The 18,118-nt window shown below is 49.9% G+C and overlaps 1 protein-coding gene across 1 annotated transcript in view; it reads right to left on the bottom strand.

The window, feature by feature from the left end:
- The window catches only part of EHD3 (EH domain containing 3), a 29,161-nt gene extending 14,690 nt beyond the window's left edge, over positions 1–14,471 (bottom strand). The window contains exons 1-2 of the mRNA XM_086326143.1: positions 13,744–14,471; positions 3,232–3,408 (exon numbers count right to left, since the gene is read on the bottom strand). Of these exons, the coding sequence (XP_086182269.1) occupies positions 3,232–3,408; positions 13,744–13,970 (404 nt within the window). The 5' untranslated portion in view covers positions 13,971–14,471. The remainder of the gene's footprint in view (positions 1–3,231; positions 3,409–13,743) is intronic.
- Between the last annotated feature and the right edge of the window lie 3,647 nt (positions 14,472–18,118).

The raw sequence follows: 18,118 nt of genomic DNA, 5'->3' as shown, positions 1-18,118 counted from the left end.
AGACACTACAACTGGACTTGAAGAATGGGCCACACCATGCAGGAATGCTTATGTGGGCTTTTAAGAGGCCCACATTTCCAGTGTTACATACCAAAGTCTCCAAATACAAACTGGTAAACCCAAGCTGGATCCTTCTTACTTCAAGCCTTCTCTCTTAAACGCCATTTTTGGTGGAAGCCAACAAGGTGTCTGACCATCACAGTTCATGGTCCCACTGTCTTGGGAACAGACAGGGAAGGGAGCCTCTGCTCTCCAGTAAGGTGGCTGCAGAAATGCAGGTCAGGTGAGGAGGCCAGGGATGCATGGGAAAGAGAGTCCAGGAAGCCACACAGGGGAGACAGAACCTGAAGTAAGACCTCAAAAGGTGACCAGTTTTGCTGGGAGGACAGGGGTGCAGGCAGGAAGCCAGGGTGCGTGTGTGTGTGTGTGTGTGTGTAGCCAGGTGAAGATACAGAGACGCACAGAGTGGAGATGGCCATGTAAAGATGGAGTCAGAGACTGGAATTATTCTGATACAAACAAAATGCCTGGAGTAACCAGAAGCTGGAAGAAGCAAGGAAAGATTTCCCCTATGGGCTTCAAAGGGGGCATGACCCTGCCAACACCTTGATTTTGAACTTCTAGCCTCCAGAACTATGAGTCAATATTTACTTTCAAGCCACCTAGTTCATAGTAATTTGTTCTGGCAGTCCTAGGAAACTAACAGAAGCAGAGGGAGATGCCACACGGAAATGAGAGGGGGAGGGGAGCATGTGTGTGTGTGTGCGTGTGTGTGTGTGTGTAGGCACCAGGCCAGGGGACACTATCACTGAGATGAGAACCAGAAGGCTGGAGCAGCTAGACACGTGGCCAGACAGGGAGGTTGGGGCCAGATTATGAGGGCCTTGAAAGCCACATTAAGAAATGCAGATTTTATACTGAGGGTGGTAAAAATCCATTGGAACGTTCTAAGCAAAAGAGTGATACAATCTGATTTGGTGGTTGTCAGCTTCTCCAGATCATTTTGGTAAGTACTTATGAAGCAAATGCTGCGTTTCTGGCACTGTGCTCGATAGTCCATGGCGCGGCCCCTGTCCTATTAAAGCCCATGGTTTCCTCTATGCCTTGGGCCCAGCCAGATTCTTGTCCATAGGTTCTAAGGCACACCCCAGCATTCCTCAATAAATTCCACGTTCTGCTGAAACCAGTTTGAGCAGGGTTGCTGTCACTTGGTGACCAGGAGGTCATGTACATGGGGCTGGTGTTTGGGGCCAGGGCTCTGGTTGAGCATCACCCAGGCCAGGTGCATGGAGTGAGAAGGGCAGGAAGCTGAGGGGAACACCAGGTCACAGGGGCCAGAGCAAGAGGGGGCCGGGGAAGACTGGAGAGGGTCTGCCAGGGAGACAGGAGGAGGCCAAGGAGCTGAGAGGGGATGGTGGTTGAGAGATGGGCTGGGGTGGGGGCCGAAAGTGCTGACGGCTTATCACAGAGAGGTCACCGACAATGTTCACATGGGCAGCTGTGATGGGAAAGCCGTGTTCCACAGGGTGGGGGCAGGAAGGAGTGAGGAGGTGAAGCCCAGAAGCTTGGCTGTGGAAGGAAAGCGAGGGGGTAAGAGCTAGTAGGGCCTGCTGCAGGGTTCTCAAGAAGATAGTTCCCTGTGGTAAAGGAGCCAAGGGAGGGTGGAGCTGTCAGGAAGAGGAGTAACCGACAGAGCCGTCCCTGGGAAGATGGCTGGGTGTTGGGGGTTCTTGGTTGGGGGTGGGGAAGCGGCAGACCTGAGGGTAAAAGAGGATGCAGCTCTCTGGGCTGCATGGCGGGGGAGGACCAACGCAAACAGGCTCCACTTATGGACAGACTGGAACCAAACCAACTGCAGGGAACCCAGGGATATGGGATTCCATCTTCTCTAGAATGGGAAGCAAGGTCATCCAGTGCAAGAGGAGGCTGAGGAAAAGGCTTGGGACACCCCTCAGAGGAGGGGAAGGGAGATGTCAGGGCGGAATAGGGTCCCTGGGCAGTACAAGGACAGGAAGCAGGCACCTGGGGTGTAGCCGTCCTGTACATGGCTGCAGTGAAGCCGGTGGTACATGGAAGGGCCTCCCCGACTCCCTGCCCTGCCCTGCTCCTTGTTTTTCCTCCCAGGGGACGTGCCTGGCCGGTCAGTGAACAGTTCATGTATACATCTGTCACTCAGCTGTGGCAGCTCTAGCAGAGAAGTCACAGGGTTCCTGCATTAAGCCACGTTCTTGAATCCTCTCTGCTTATATATATACACACACACATATATATATATATATATACACATTTTTTTTTTAGTTTTCTCTTCCTGAAATGTCCTTTTTTAACCCTTTGCATGTGACTTCACTCATCATTGAATATCTGTGTCAAATGCCAACTTTCTCACAAAGTCCTCTTGCCTTGGAGGAGGAGATTTACTCTCATCCTATTTTACAGATGGGAAAAGTGAGACACAGACCAGTTAGGTAATCTATCTAAGAGCATGGTGCTGTTGGATGGGTTCTTAACCCAAAGCCCATAGTCATTACCTTTACTCTAAATGCCTTCAATTATAGAAAGTAGCTTACATTTTTTTTAATGCAATATGCATGCAAAATTGTGGTGTGGGCCTACATTATAAGCCTGATCAGGGGATCATCCTGCACTCTAGGTAAGCAGAGTAATGGGAAGGCCTGGGTCAGCTTGCGGAGCAGCCACTAGAGCTTCTTCCACTCAAACTGACCCAGTGACCCTAGTGTTTACAGGCTGACTTGTCTCAGGGGAGGGGACTTGTCCAAGGTCACATAGTGGGTTTAGTAGGAGGGACAGTGATCAAAGCCAGGGCTTCTACCTTAAGTCCAGGGTCCCTGCCACCAAATAAAAACAATGTCCAAAACAGGAGGAACCTTCCTCTGCCTCCTTCTAGCTGGCTGAAGAGCCCTTCCAAAGGATAGGCAAAAGCTGGGAACTACAGAGGGCAGCCCTCTCTGCTTTTCCTGGAGGGACGTGTGGATTAGAGATGGGATTTAACTAGTTGGATCCCTCCCCCAACTTGATCAGGAGAAATCAGGCCAGTGTTAGCAGCTTCCATATCCCTAATCAATGGTGGTTTCATTCCCACTAAGAAAGGGACAATCAAGAGAGATTCCAGGTCTAGAAAAGATACAGGGTCTCCCAAGATCCTGCTCTACCCTTTCATACTCCAAGGAGAAAAGAGAGCACCCAGGATGCGTGCGTTCCCTCTGTACCCACCTGTTCAAGAAGGCATTGCCAAAGGCGTTCAGTTTCCTGAAAGGTTTCTTAGGATCCACCACCAGGGCATTCCCGGGGATGATGCCCTCCATCTCGCCTTGCATCACCGCAATGAAGGAGTCAGTGGTCGGCTCGGGCCCAATCCTCATGCCCGGGAAATCCTGTTCCAGGAGATACCTGGTGGAAGGGAGCACAGTCATAATGGAGGGATGCTGTGGGCAGATCAACACCTCCTGCCCGCAACAAGGCAGATGCTGGGGTGAGTCATGGTGGAGGGGCAATCAGGGAAATTTCATGGAAGGGAGAGATTTTCATGGATGCGGAATCCGAAGACCTTTGGGAGGAAGTAGGATTTCAGTTGAACTTAAAATATCAAATCTGTCCTTGGTCCTTTTCTTTTCACCTCCATGATGAGGAGGGGTGGGTGGGACAAGCAAGGTTTGGGCTCAGAAATAAAGCATGGCTTGAAACTGATTCCTACACAGAATACTGTGGACTTTACAGCTAATGGGAGTCTGCCAAAGTACCTGTACACAGATGTGGTTAGAATTAGACTACCCCGAGGCTCTGGAGGCTGGCCATAGGTGGTTATTGATCTGTTTAGCCAGTCATTTAATATAAAGAGAGCTCATACATGATAGAAAGCGTGTGAGGGGTTCACTAGGAAGAGGATCCCCATCCCACCCTAGACTTTCAGTCCCACCCTCTAGGACAGCCACCAGGCTGTGGCCCCAGGGCATATGTGTTTTTCTTTGCTCTCCTCCAGGCCTGAGCATAGAGAGCCTGAGGCCACTGCCCCTCTCCACAGCCCCCTTTGGAGCCCACGGTGAGCCAGAGAATGAAGAGAACAAACTGGAAGGAAAATCAGACTCTTTGGCAGGAGCTCAGAACAGCTTCGGAGAAGGCAATGGCACCCCACTCCAGTACTCTTGCCTGGAAAATCCCATGGATGGAGGAGCCTGGTAGCCTGCAGTCCATGGGGTCGCTAAGAGTCAGACACGACTGAGCAACTTCACTTTCAATTTTCACTTTCATGCACTGGAGAAGGAAATGGCAACCCACTCCAGTGTTCTTGCCTGGAAAATCCCAGGGACGGGGGAGCCTGGTGGGCTGCCATCTATGGGGTCGCACAGAGTCGGACACGACTGAAGCGACTTAGCAGCAGCAGCAGCAGCAGAACAGCTTTGAGCCCAAAGTGCTTAAGGCTGGACTGCGGGCAGAAGAGTGCAGTGCTGCCCTGGGCTGGGACTGGCCGGAGGAGAGTCCCAGGGGCCACGACGGACAAGAAGCTAAGGGGTGGGTTGCCCAACAAACAGAGACCCTTGGGTGAGCCCTCAGCGTGTGCCAAGACCCTCCCCCTAAACCTTAAGGGGCCATGTTCATGCCCGGAGGGAAAAGTCAAGGAGCCCTTAGGAGAAGAGATGGCAAATCAGAGACTGCTGGCCAGGAAGGGAGCCTGGGAACTCCTGGGCCAGTGGGCCTCAGCCCACTGCACGTGGAGCCCGTGGAGCTCCAGCTAACAATGCTGGGTCCAGCCCAGGGGTTCTGACCCGCTGGTCCAGGATGGGGCCCTGACCACTGGTCTTTTTCAGGAACTCCCTGGTTGATTCAAATTGCAGCCCGGGTTGACAACCTGCTCTGGACACTGTCATTATGCCGATAGCTCCACTGACAATAGCATGTCCAGGCAGACATCACCCTCATCACTTCAAGAACATAGCTCCTCTGGCAGCCCTAGTAGGTGCAGCTGGGGTCTCTGTATCCGAGCCCTCCACATCTGAGAACACAACCAACTGTTGAATGTGGGCCCTATGGATCCGGAGGGTCTGCTGTGCTGTGCCATTTTATACTTGCAGGGGCGTGAGCATCTGCAAGACAGGTGGGGTCCTAGAAACAGCGCTCCGTGGACACCAAGGAACGAGGGACAGCTGTATGGAGGAGCCCAAGGCTTTGAAGGGTTATGGGGCTTCCTCCACGTTAAAGAGCTAATAATGGAGCAGGAACCCAAACCCTTATCAGTCTAACACCAAATCCTTCGCTCTTCAACTGTCTCTACCCTAAGGAAATGCTCTTTGCCACCACCACCCGCCCCCAGCCCCGTGCCCACCCTCTGCCCAGCAGGCGGCAGCCAGGGAGACTGGCCGGGGTTTCTTCCAGCTCATGGGCATCTCATTGTGTTCTGAGCTGTTAGGTTACTCCGTGCTTCCAGGGCAGTTCAGTTGCCACAGGGCTCGCTCCCCAAGGAGTTAGCAGGTGAGCTGCCATGGAGGAGATGCTGCTGGGGGCCACCCACCTATACCGGCAGTTTTAGGTTGGTGAAGCCCCTCATCTCCCTCCAACATCTGGGTGTGAAGACAGGATTCCCTCCCATCAGAGGCCCATTCTGAAAGCTGGGTTGTGATGAGAATGTATCACCCCAGCGGCCCATGGGCAGGGCTTCCTCTTTCTCAAGCACACCTTCTCCTTCAGAGCCTCAGGGGAGAGGCAGGGAGCCTCAGGGCCTGGGGCCAGCAGACCTGGTTTCTCTAACCTTCAGAAGGTTCTCGACCTCTGCGAACCTCGGCACTTTCCTCTATAAAATGGGAGGTCATTGTCCTGATTTATTAAGCACTTGTGCCAGACAGTGTTCCAGACTGTCCATGAATTATCTCGTTTCATCTCACGTTTCCTCTGATGTGAGCACTATAACCCTTACCATCAAATGGGCCTCATAGGTAAATCCATCTCACTGGGTGTTCTGAGGGTTAAATTAGTTATAGACCATAAGCGCATAAACCAGTACCTAGCACCTAGATCACCATCCCAATATTTGTTGCAGGATCAGACGGTAAACAATCTGTCTGCAATGCAGGAGAACCCAGGTTTGATTCCTGGGTCAGGAAGATCCCCTGGAGAAGGGAATGGGAACCCACTCCAGTATTCTTGTCTAGAGAATCCCATGGACAGAGGAGCCTGGTAAGCTCCATGGGGAGGAACAAAGGGTGATGCTCCCCAGCATAGCCAGGGCCACTTCCTGGGAAGTTTTCAGAGCCTCAAGCGGCCCAGCAAGAGCCCTTCGGCTAAAACCGCATGACCCTGGATTTGCTGACCACACATGGGTCTGGAGAAACACAGAGTTCAGTGAGTCCCAAAGCAAATCCAGGGACGCAGTCAAGCCAAGCAGAGAACCCGGGGCTGGGTAAATTCTCAGGGACATCTGGGTATGACCTGCAGCCCCGAGGGCCCCCTTAACAAAGCCAGCACTGTGTCCAGAAAGGAAAACCTATTGAGGGCTCTCGTGGCTGCTTTCTCTGTGGGGAGAGATACAGATCGCCTCTGTTGCCAGGCAAAGACATTCCCATGGCAGGGTAAAAAAAGAAAAGTTAATTCAGGCCCGGGTGGCAGCAGCGGAGTGGGGAAGCATGAGAACAAGGAGGGGCTGGCAGGCAGAGCACCCACTGTGAGCCAGGTGCTCTTCTGTGCCCCTTCCCTGAATTATTCCACTCAGTCAGTCCTAGAAGTGCTGCAGGATGGCTGAGTTATTTCAGTTTTGCAGGTGAGCAAATGGAGATGGAGACTGCCCCCATTCAGGGCCAAATACAAATATTTAGAGGCCCAAAGAGCAGAGAAGGTTTGGGTGTCTCCCCGACCTGCCATCCAATGTAAAAGAAATAAAATGGATATAAGGAAGACAAATGCAATTCCGGTTTTCCCCATGAGGACTATTTTTCCTAAGCAAACTGTTTCCTAAGATCATCTCCCTCATTTTCCAATGTCCTTCTTGGCTGGCAATCTAAGCATGTGGCTTGTTTTACTGGCACCTGAGCACTCAGGGTGAGGCATAGCCAAGAATCAACCTAGTCTGCTTCTGGGGCCCCTGCCTCTGCAACGGTGGGGCCAACCCTCCCTGCTGTTGGGACAGCACCCAGGGCGGGGAACAGAGGGACCGGGGCCACCAGGAATGTTGCCTGAGGCCGTGGCTGTGCTGGACCCGATGCCTCAGCTCAGTTAGGGAATGCGCCTTGATGGGTGGCTGCTTGCCTGCAGATGTGACCTTGGACAAGTCCCTCCAGAGCCCACTGCCTCAGTTTCCCCAGTTTTTATAAAATGGGGCTAATCCTGGGTTTCTTACTAGCTCAGGGGGGCAGAGTGAAGGTTTTGCAAAGACACACATGAGTTTTGGAAAAGCAATGGCTACACCAGACATGGGCTCACATCGGCACAGATAATAATTAGAGAAAACACATGTCTGTAAGTACCCAGTGCATTTCTACCTGGACGGACTCCAAACCCAGGGTCCTCGCACCTCCGTGAAAATCCACATAGGTCTTAATTTGCATATCTTGAGGTGGACACTAAAGGCACACATCACTTTCTGCCTTGTGTCACAAGTATTTGTGTTAGGTTAGTTAGTGTTAGTTGCTCAGTTGTGTCCAACTCTTTTTGACCCCATGGACTGTAGTCCACCAGGCTCCTCTTTCTATGGAATTCTCCAGGCAAGAATATCGGAGTGGGTTGCCATTCTCTTCTCCAGGGGATCTTCCTGACCCAGGGATCAAACCCAGGTCTCCTGCATTACAGGCAGATTCTTTATTGTCTGAGCCATCAGGGAACCCTATTTGCATTATATATCTGTATCTTTGGTCTCTCTAAACGTTGTGTACTTCAGCTTTAAAATGGGGTCAAGACAATACTACTTGTCCGGTTGGCCTCACAGGGTTTCAGGGAGACTGTAAATCACTCCAGAGACACAAAGCGAGGTAAGAGATGGGTGACTCAATGGCCGAGTTGAGGTCTGAGTCAGCTCTTTGCTTTATGGAGTGGTCACCACTGTCCCTGGTTCACAGAAATGTCTACCAGGGGACAAAGTGACCCAAGCGCAAAGGAGACCAGTAGCCAGACCAGGAGCCAGACCTCCTACTAGCCTTGCCTTGCCTAACCACCCCTGACACAGGCTGGCCTAAATAACCCTATGAGGTAGCTGACATTATTCGCATGTTAGTGATAAGGACACTGAGGTTCAGAAAGCTTAGATCCTTCTTAACAAAGTCTCCTGGCTGGAATGGGTGGAGCCTGGGTTCTACTGAGCTTCCCATGTTCTTCCTGTGGCTGCATTGTCCTGTCAGTGGAATGGGATGAGCTCTTCCCCAGAGGTCCTTCTCCCAGTCCTGTTTCTCCTGATGACCTCCATACCTGACTCTCAGTTCAGTCCCGTTCAGTCACTCAGTCATGTCCGACTCTTTGTAACCTCATGGACTGCAGCATGCCAGGCTTCCCTGTCCATCACCAACTCCTGGAGCTCACTTGAACTCACGTCCATCGAGTTGGTGATGCCATCCAACCATCTCATCCTCTGTCGTCCCCTTCTTCTCCTGCTTCAATCTTTCCCAGTATCAGGGTCTTTTCCAATGAGTCCATTCTTCACATCAGGTGGCCAAAGTATTGGAGCTTCAGCTTCAGCATCAGTCCTTCCAATGAATATTCAGGACTGATTTCCTTTAGGATGGACTGGTTTGACCTCCTTGCAGTCCAAAGGACTCTCAAGGGTCTTCTCCAACACCAAAGTTCAAAAGCATCAGTTCTTCAGTGCTCAGCTTTCTTTATAGTCCGACTCTAGCATCCATACATGACTACTGGAAAAACCATAGCTTTGACTAGATGGATCTTTGTTGGCAAAGTGATGTCTCTGATTTTTAATATGCTGTCTAGGTTGGTCATAGCTTTTCTTCCAAGGAGCAAGCATCTGTTAATTTCATGCCTGCAGTCACCACCTGCAGTGATTTTGGAGCCCAAGAAAAAAAAGCCTGTCACTATTTCCATTGTTTCCCCATCTATTTGCCATTAAGTGACGGGACCGGATGCCATGATCTTCGTTTTTTGAATGTTGAGTTTTAAGCCAACTTTTTCACTCTCCTCTATGACTTTCATCAAGAGGCTCTTTAGTTCCTCGTCACTTTCTGCCATAAGGGTGGTGTCATCTGCATATCTGAGGTTATTGATATTTCTCCCGGCAATCTTGGTTCCAGCTTGTGCCTGACTCTCAAGACAAATCTTAAGCCAGACATCAGGAGGTAGACCAATGCTCTGTCCTCTCTCCCTTGAGTAACACTCAGGCCTTTGTAAGAGGCAGGCAGATGTCTACCTAGTCACACTTATGGACTAGCAGATCAGATCCCTGACAGGAAAAGGATGTCCATGGACCTCGGATGGGTGACAGGAGTGAGGAGCTGCCGAGGCTGTGGCTAGCAGGAGCCTGGCAGAGGACAGTGGGTCTACTGGAATGGAAAGGGGCCCTTCACTAGCCCTTCAGCTTATTAGAGAATCATCCTTTCTTGGGGTGATGCTGCTACGAGCCCTGGGCAGCAGAGATGCCAGAGAGGTGACGAGAGAGGGTACAACCACAGGTAAATGCTGAGTCACCTTTACAGGAGGATGCAAAGAGCCCCCTGAAAAAGGGGGAGCGAAAGGACCAGCTGAGTAGCCACCCAGCCCCCTCCCCACCATGTGCCCATTCATACTGTAGAGGCTCAGTCATGCTACAGAAGGGCTGGGAGATGCTCAAGACCAGCTGAGCTCTCCCTATGGAGACACAGCCCACTCAGCTCCAGCAGCCCCAAGCCCCACACCCAAAGCCCCAGGCCCTCTGCTACAGCATGGCCACAGGCCAGCGAGGTCCTCTTTGAGGCCTTGGGATCCCGGGCCTTATAGCCCCTGGGGCAGCCAGCCATTCATCTCTGTGATCAGGGGGCCAAACGGTGCAAAGGAGGAGGGACTTGAGATTGCAGGCCAGAGTGAGGAAGGATGAAGAGAGAAAAACAGCAGAGGTGGGAGGAGAGGCTGCCAGGCCAGAAGGACACAGAGCTACTGTACTAGGAAGAGGCAGCCTGTGTTGGAGGAAACAGCCACCCGGCCAATTTATTGTTTATTTTATTACCCTGGGTTGCTGGGCCTTAGGCCAGTGAAGTTGTTTCAGGCAGAGATCATAGCACATTAATTAGTTATTAGAAGAATGTTCTTTTCTGCATGTTCTTCCTGAGACAAGAAATAGACCCTGAGGCAAGGAAATGTAACTGAAAGGAGATGGACGCTAGGAGACAGAAGGCCAAGGGCCAGGGCAGATGAAGAGGCAAGTCTTTATTTCCAAGGGAAGGGTCCCTCTCAGGTTCAGGCTGGAATACAAGATGTGAATGGCCGCACTCAAGGCAAGAAGCGGGGAGGGGAGAGGCTGCACCTGTGAAGGCAGGCTGGATTCTGCACCCAGGCGCTCCTAGCCACCCCAAGTGGAACCTTCTCTGCTTTGGGGAAGGCGTGTGGTATCAACTGACTCTTTTAAAAAGCAACTTAAAAATGTGATTCTTACTACCAAGATTAAAAAATCAGAAAAAATTAAACAAACAAACCAAAACTCTGTACAACCTTTGGCCTAGTGATTTCACTTCTGGGAATCTCTGAAAAAACAGCCTAATACGTGGAAAAGTATTATACATAGAGATAGATTGATCCTACAATAATAGCACAAAATAAAATTAGAAACAACTTCAAATATTCAAAAGAAGTAGACTGGTTAAATGAATAACTGCATATACATACAGTGAAATATCATGCAGCTCTTAAAAATAATGCTTACAGAGATTTAAAAATTTACTCGAGAAATGTTCATGCTATAAGTGAAATAAATCCACATACAAAATTACATTATGGCATGATCTCAACTGTGTTATAAAATAGCTAAAAATACTGGAAATATGTATTATATGTGTTATATAATATGTATATATACACATATACATATATTATATACATACATCATATATATGCGCTAAGTTACTTCAATTGTATCCAACTCTTTGCCACCCCACAGACTGTAGCCCACCAGGCTTCTCTGTCCATGGGAATTTCCCAGTCAAGAATAGTGGAATGGGTTGCTATGTCCTCCTCCAGGGGATCTTCCCCACCCAGGGATCGAACCCGAGTCTCTTATGTCTCCTGCATTGGCAGGGCAATGGACATGAGTTTGAGTAAGCTCCAGGAGTTGGTGATGGACAGAGAAGCCAGGCGTGCTGCAGTCCATGGGGTCACAAAGAGTTGGACACGACTGAGTGACTGAACTGAACTGAACTACATATAAAATATTTAAAATGGTTTCCCCTGAGTTGTAGGATGATGATGGGGCATTTTTTCGTCTTCCTCAAATTTACTCTTGTCTGCATTTTCGAATTTTTTAAAAAAATTACTGTTCAGTGGATTTAATGAGAAGAAAGGAAAATATGTAATTTGGTTTTGGAGGCCTTCCCTGTGCTGCCACCCCTCCTCCCCTGCTGGGATCTTCTCTCTAAAAGAGAGACAGCTTTTGATGCACGAGCTAAATTCGGTTACTGACATGAGTGGGGAGGGCGAATGCTTGTACTCAGCGGATAAGAAAAAGGAGGGCTCTGCCTCTCCCGGCCTTCCTGTCTCCCTCAGATAAGGAGTAATCTATAGCAATTCGGCTCTGCCACCTTTTTAGACCCAGTTAACAGCCAGCATGACTCAGGCAAAGCCAGGAGAGTGTCTCAGACAAGAGGCACTTAAACACGTCTGCTGTTCTGGGATCTTGCCCTCGGGGATGTTGGCTTCTCCCCACCTCCCCTCCCATTCTGCAATGTCTACTGGGAGCTCCTGTAGCAGAGACCCCCCGCACAAGGCCCCAGGGAGCCAGGCAGTAAGTGCTGGTGCCACAGGAAGGAGAAGTTCTAAACAACCTACTAAGAATTATAACCAAGGTGTGGCCAGAGGGCTGGGGAAGGCCATGTGATGGGCAGGAGCCATTTGTAAATGGCCTGTGCTTCCCATGGAGCCAGGTGGAAGATGTATGTTACAAAGGAAACCTTGCACAGAACCAGGAGGCTCTGAGGTGTCTTTGGCTGCAATGGGTGTTTAACAAAAAAAGGGAGATGGATTAGATCAGGGGTTTTTGCCCTAAGGTCCAAGGCTTGGACTCCCAAAATTATATGTAAATTTGAGATGTAGGTACTTTTTTGTAAAGATGAGTTCACAGACTTTATGAAAAGTTAAGAAGCAATGAATTAGACTGTTTGCAAGGGTCCTTGCAGGTCTAACAATATAAGACCTCCAAAAGCCAACAATCCCCCTGGGTACCCAACTTCAGAAATCACTCAGCCTCTCAAGCTGAGTGACTCCAAGGCTGTCCACCCCACAAGGAAAAACTCAGCTGATGTTCAGACATGTCATGTTAATATGGTGTGTGCCCTGCTCCCGGCTTGTGTTAAAAGCTTAGCACTAAAATTTGAATCTAGAAAATCAGGAACTAGACTGTGAACTTTTCTGCTTTCCTCACCAAACAAAGCACAGTGCTTTGCATGTTGCAGGTCAATGAATGGAAACAAGAGCATCCCTGCTTTGAAACCTTCCATAGGAGATGAGCACCATTGACTGCGGGGGCGGAGGGGAACTGAACCCATCACCACTTTCTATGAGCCTGACTCTCAACACAGAGGGCCACTCAACACAGAGCACCCTCAACAGCTTTCAGGCCTGTGAATGTGTGAATGAGGCCAAGGAAGATGGCCTGGCCTTGAAGGCTATGTGGCCTGAGGGCTGGAGAGAAGCCTGTCTTCTAAAGATATGAAAGGTCCTTATCACTCTGGTGGACAATAAGTGGACTTCTCTTGAAGGCCAGGAGGACAGCTGACTTCCTGAGGATCCCTACAGCCCGAGGATTCTGTAATTCAAGGCGATGGATGACTCACCCTCAAAGTTATAGGCATTGAGCCAACCATCTCCTCCCATGCATCTAGGACCGCATTCCCAGGTCAGCCTCCCATCCTGTTATATGGCTTTGGACAACTCATTTAACCTCTCTACGCCTCAGTTATCTTGCCTGCCAAGTCAAGGAGCTGGATGAGACCGTGGCCAATATTCTGTCCACCTCCAAAAGACTTTAATATGATTACGGAGCCACGAAGATCAACAGGAAACAAAACAGCATTCTGCCTCCAGACACTGCTTGTCTCCAGTTGCCAAGAGATATTTGTAAAGAGCTCTGATTGGAAAAGGAAACTGATGAAAGAAGGACAAGCAGGCTCCCTGGCCCACTTCCTTGGCTGCAACTGTAAAGCCCCCGTGTGAGTGGCTGAAGCTTTTATAAGGCAAGGGAAGTGGTCCTGATCATCAAGCGCATGTCCCTACAAGGAGAGGGTGTCAGACACCCCCACCAGCCTAATTTGTGACCAGGATAGGTCTCACTTGTGCCTCCTGGGTTTCAGTTTCACCATCCATAAAATGGGTAGCATAGGGATGGCTCTGAACTTTACACTTCATGGGCTGAGTGCAGAGGAGAGGTGCTAGGTAGGATGGAGTAAGGGACCATCCAATGAAATTACAGGGTAAGCTTTGGACAACCCCCACACAAGGATTTCTTCAGAGATTTCAAGTGAAGACTTATCTCTTGTCCCCAGGAGGGACATCGGGAGTGAGCAGAGGGTCTAACGCTGGGCAGCTGGGTGGGCTGCTGGGGGACCCTGGCTGGCTCACCTGATGAAGGTGGTCTTCCCGGTGGAGTACTGGCCCACCAGCAGCACCATGGGCTTGTTGTCGAAATCGGCATCCTCCAGGGCAGGAGAGTGAAACTCGTGGAAGCGATAGTGCTCTTCCAGTGGCAGCAGCTTGGTCCTGTACAGTTTCTTGAGCCCATCGCTCACGGTCTGGAAGACCTCGGGGTCCTTCCTCCGGCGGTCGTCGGAGCGCAGCCAGCTGAACATCGCGGCCACCGCTCGCCTGCTCGCCCCCGGTGCGCAGTCCCAGCAGGAGGGCGTGGAGTCGGCGACCCCGGGTCCTTGGGGAAGGTGTCCCGCAGGGAGGGCCCGCCGGGTTCCCAACCGCGCCGCCGCCTCACCGGAGCGCCGGGCTCAGCCGCACCATGGCCAGGACTCAGGGCTCGGGGGTCCCCGGGTCGACGGCGTGGGACCGCGAACGCGCTCTTCCCCTCCTCCCAGGACCAAGCTCAGCCCCGGCTTCATCCAGCAACCAAGGCCGGAGAGAGGAAAAATATCTGGGTTGGGCGGGAGAGCTGCGATTTTGGGAAAAAAGTCAAACCTGCAATTAAAATGTCAGATGCCCGGTCCCCCGGTCTCCCCCAGCTCTCTCCCACTTTGGCTCGGGTGCAGTTAAGGGATGCTTCGAATCTGCTCCCGCCCGCCCCGGAGGCTCAGAGGAGGCGGCGGCGCTGCCCAGCCCGCGGACAGCTCAGCATCTGCAGCCACAGCCCGCAGCCCCAGGCTCGGGTTTAAATGCCAGCCGTGCAGGAAGCCGGCTCGCGGAGGAAGTCCCCGAGTACTGGCAAGACTGGCGCTGCCCTGCGGCCCCGGCGGGGAGAAGCTGAGCAGGGCGCCGCCATGTTTGTGGGCAGTGGCCCCACTGGGGACCCGCGACCGCTCGCTGCGTGGGAAGGAAGGGATGCTGAGCTCTGTGGGAACGCTCTAGTATTTCATTCCTGGCCTCTGGAGGTTTGATTTGGGAACAGCGCCCTCTCAGGGACAGCTGCGAAGACAGAGTTGACCTGCTTCACACTCTCCCTGCTCTTTAAATATAGGCTTTCCTTTAGTTTCTGAGTTCAGTTCCTTAGGATGACAGGTTCTCTATTGTTAGGTAGTATTTTTCTTGGCGCATGGAAAGAAGAGTCCAATATTAGCTTGCCCCAAATGACCAACCCTATCACTACACAAACTTTTCGCTAGATCTAGGTGAAGTTAAACTATTCTCATTCATTCATTTGTTCATTCCTTCCAATAAAATCGAACAAAATAAGCAAAACGTCCACAAGTATTAAGCCAGTATTACGGCACGATTTTGGTGACTGTGGTTACAAATTTGATCACCAAAACAAGCACATAGAGTCTCTGTCTTCCAGGAACTCCAGCCAGGCCGGGTTTTAAGAGGAGATAGGAACAGAAGGCCTGGGTGCATAGCAGCAGGAGGCATCCTTTTTGTCTGGATAATTTGAGGAAGGCGTCACAGAAAGCTTAACTGTGAGCTGGATCTTAAATGATGAACCCACAGAGAAGAAGGGGGACATTCCAGGCTGAGTAAAGGGCACTTGCAAAGGTAGGAGAACACGGAAGAACTTGGTGGGGTGAAGGCAGAGTCAACAGTTTGCTGCCAAGAGTATGGAATTCAGGAGGACGGGAGGGAGTGACTGAGGCCAGGCAGAAAAGGTTTTACAGAAACAGGAATCACAGAGGAAATAAGGAATCAATAATAATGTTATTATTAATCATGGTTAACATGGACCAAATGCTCACCATGTGCAGGGGCCTGGGCTAAGTTCCCAGCAAGTATTGTTTCATTTAACCTTTGTAGCCTCCCTGGTGGCTCAGATGGTAAAGAATCTGCCTGCAATGCAGGAGACCTGGGTTTGATCCCTGGGTTGGGAAGATCCCCTGGAGGAGGGCATGGCGACCCACTCCAGTATTCTTGCCTGGAGAATCCCCATGGACAAAGGAGCTGACATGACTGAATGTCTAAGCATAGCACACAGCAGCTCTATAGGGCAGATCACGTCCCCAGTTTTATGCCAAGGAGAAGCGGATGAGAACAGCTGGCCAGGCAGGTGTAGGCAAAAAGGGGTGCATTGTCTGCAGGGAATTTAAACACAATAATAAAACCAACTCAAAGTCGATCTGCTTTATATTTGCACCAGTGACAAAACACCCCCTGCTGCCAGGGCAGATGGCTTCCACATACTCCTCTCCACCGATGAGGAAACAGAGTGGGCTCAGGGGCCAGGTGGGACTGCTAATGTGGGTAGCGGTGCAGGGGAGGGACTGGAGAAACAAGAGAGGCTGGAGGCCAAAAGACTGACTCGGAAACTATTCAGAAATTCAGGAGTTGGAGTAATTGGGATAGAGAAAAGATTATATTTAGGAGATTTTTTTTTTTTAATGGCATAGAATTGACAGATCTTGGTAAGCAGTACTATGGGTAAGGCAAAGTCTAGGATAATTCTGAATTTCCTACTGTTGGGGGCGAGGTTATGGCAACCCACTCCAGTGTTCTTGCCTGGAAAATCCCAGGGGCGGGGAAGTCTGGTGGGCTGCTGTCTATGGGGTCGCACAGAGACGGACACGACTGAAATGACTTGGTGGCGGCGGCAGCGGTGGTGGGGGCAAGGTGGTTGGAGACACTATTCCACCAGTTTGGAGTCAGGAAGAGAGCAGACTTGGCATTTAAAGTCTGAAATGTGCTCAAGGTGCCTGTGGGAACTCCAAGGGCAGGAGCGAGGCAAGGTACAGAGATTCGGGTGGGGATCCTCAGAGGTGGGTGCTGGCTTGTGTCTCCTTGGTTACAGTTCAGATCTCTTGACCCTCTTCTTGATCCCCAGAGCTGATCTCCTCTTTCTGAGCTTTCTGCACCTTGATTGAGAAACCACTCAGATGAATATTTCACCCTTGGTGTTACTTTAGCACTGGCATGTGAGCGTACAAGGCAACTTTCAAAATTTTTAACAACTCACATGGCATAGGAATGGAGCAATCAGAACACTCGTCTATCTTTCCAGTGAAGCAGGACCTAAGGCCCCCCGCCCCTTTTGGGTAGAGATACAAAAAAGAGTGAAAGCATATTACAATAATAAGACCCACAAACAGCATTCAAAATATACAATTAATGCCTGTCTTAATAAGAAAAAATTCCAATAGAAAGAATTAGCGGAAGACTCAAAAATTCCTTTTATAAAAAGAGACTACAAGACTGTCCTATAAATATGTTAAACCACATTAGTAGTGTTTGGGTGATGGGAAGGTCTGGGTCTGTCCATGGAGAGAGGCCAGGATGGCCAGGGTGCCAGCAGGGAAGTCAGGGGGTTCCTTTATTGGAAATATTTCAATATTTTAGTAACTAGTACAACCATGATATTGTGTACAACTCAACATCAGCCTGAATACCTAATTTACTCAGTATACATGGATGCATGTTACTCTAGCTCTTGGTGGTAAAGAGTTGGTGAAGGTCTTTGGGACACTACGGACTTTAGCCCGCCAGGGTCCTATGTCCATAGCATTCTCCAGGCAAGAATATTGGAGTGGATTGCTGTGCCCACCTCCAGGTGATCTTCCTGACCCAGGGATTGAACCTGCATCTCTTATGTCTCTTGCATTGGTGGGCTCTTTACCACTAGCACTCCTGGGAAGCCCTAAGAGTTGGGAAATATATCTTTTAAAAAAAGAACCAAGTAATAATGCAGCATGTCTATATACTAGCAATAAAGAGTTACAAAGGAGAGCTTTTTAAAAAGCTACGAAAAAAAAAATACCCTAGGGATAAATCTGACAAAAGATGTGCAAGACTGTTAAATGAAAAATGATAAAAATCAATGGGAAGACATGAAAGAAGTTCTAAATAAATGGGAGAGATGTACTATGTTCAATTATGAAAAGATTTTGTGTAAGAAAGATGTGAATTCCTTACAGCATAATTGCTAGATTCAATAATTGATAGAATTTAAACTAAAATCTGAACAGGGTTTTTCATGGAAATTAACAAGGTGATTCTAAAATGTATATAAGACAGTAAATAGTCCAAGAATAAGGTATTCCAGAAGAAGAATGAAGAAGAGAGGCAAGTATAAGGGTAGAAGGAGGAGGAGGGGAGAAAAAGGAGGAACACAGCAACAACGGCAATAGCAACAGTTAGAGGAGGGAACTTGCCCTAGTAGGTGTCATTATCAAGTTGCAGTGGTTAAGGTGCTGAGGTTTTAGCATAGAGATAGACCAAGAGAAGACTGACCCAGTAAAATAGCCGGCAAATGGAAACCTGATATATACAGAAGTTGCAGTAGAGAATGCATTTATAAAGTCAAGAAGAATTCCTTCAGTAAGACACCAAAATCACCGCACATGGTGATTGCAGCCGT

This window comes from Bos grunniens, chromosome 11 (genome assembly GCF_055505025.1).
Source record: "Bos grunniens cultivar Pamir isolate PY7600 chromosome 11, Bosgru_T2T1.0, whole genome shotgun sequence".
Classification (NCBI taxonomy): domain Eukaryota; kingdom Metazoa; phylum Chordata; class Mammalia; order Artiodactyla; family Bovidae; genus Bos; species Bos grunniens.
The sequence above is the reverse complement of the archived record's forward strand: the minus strand, read 5'-3'. Positions and strand labels throughout refer to the sequence as shown.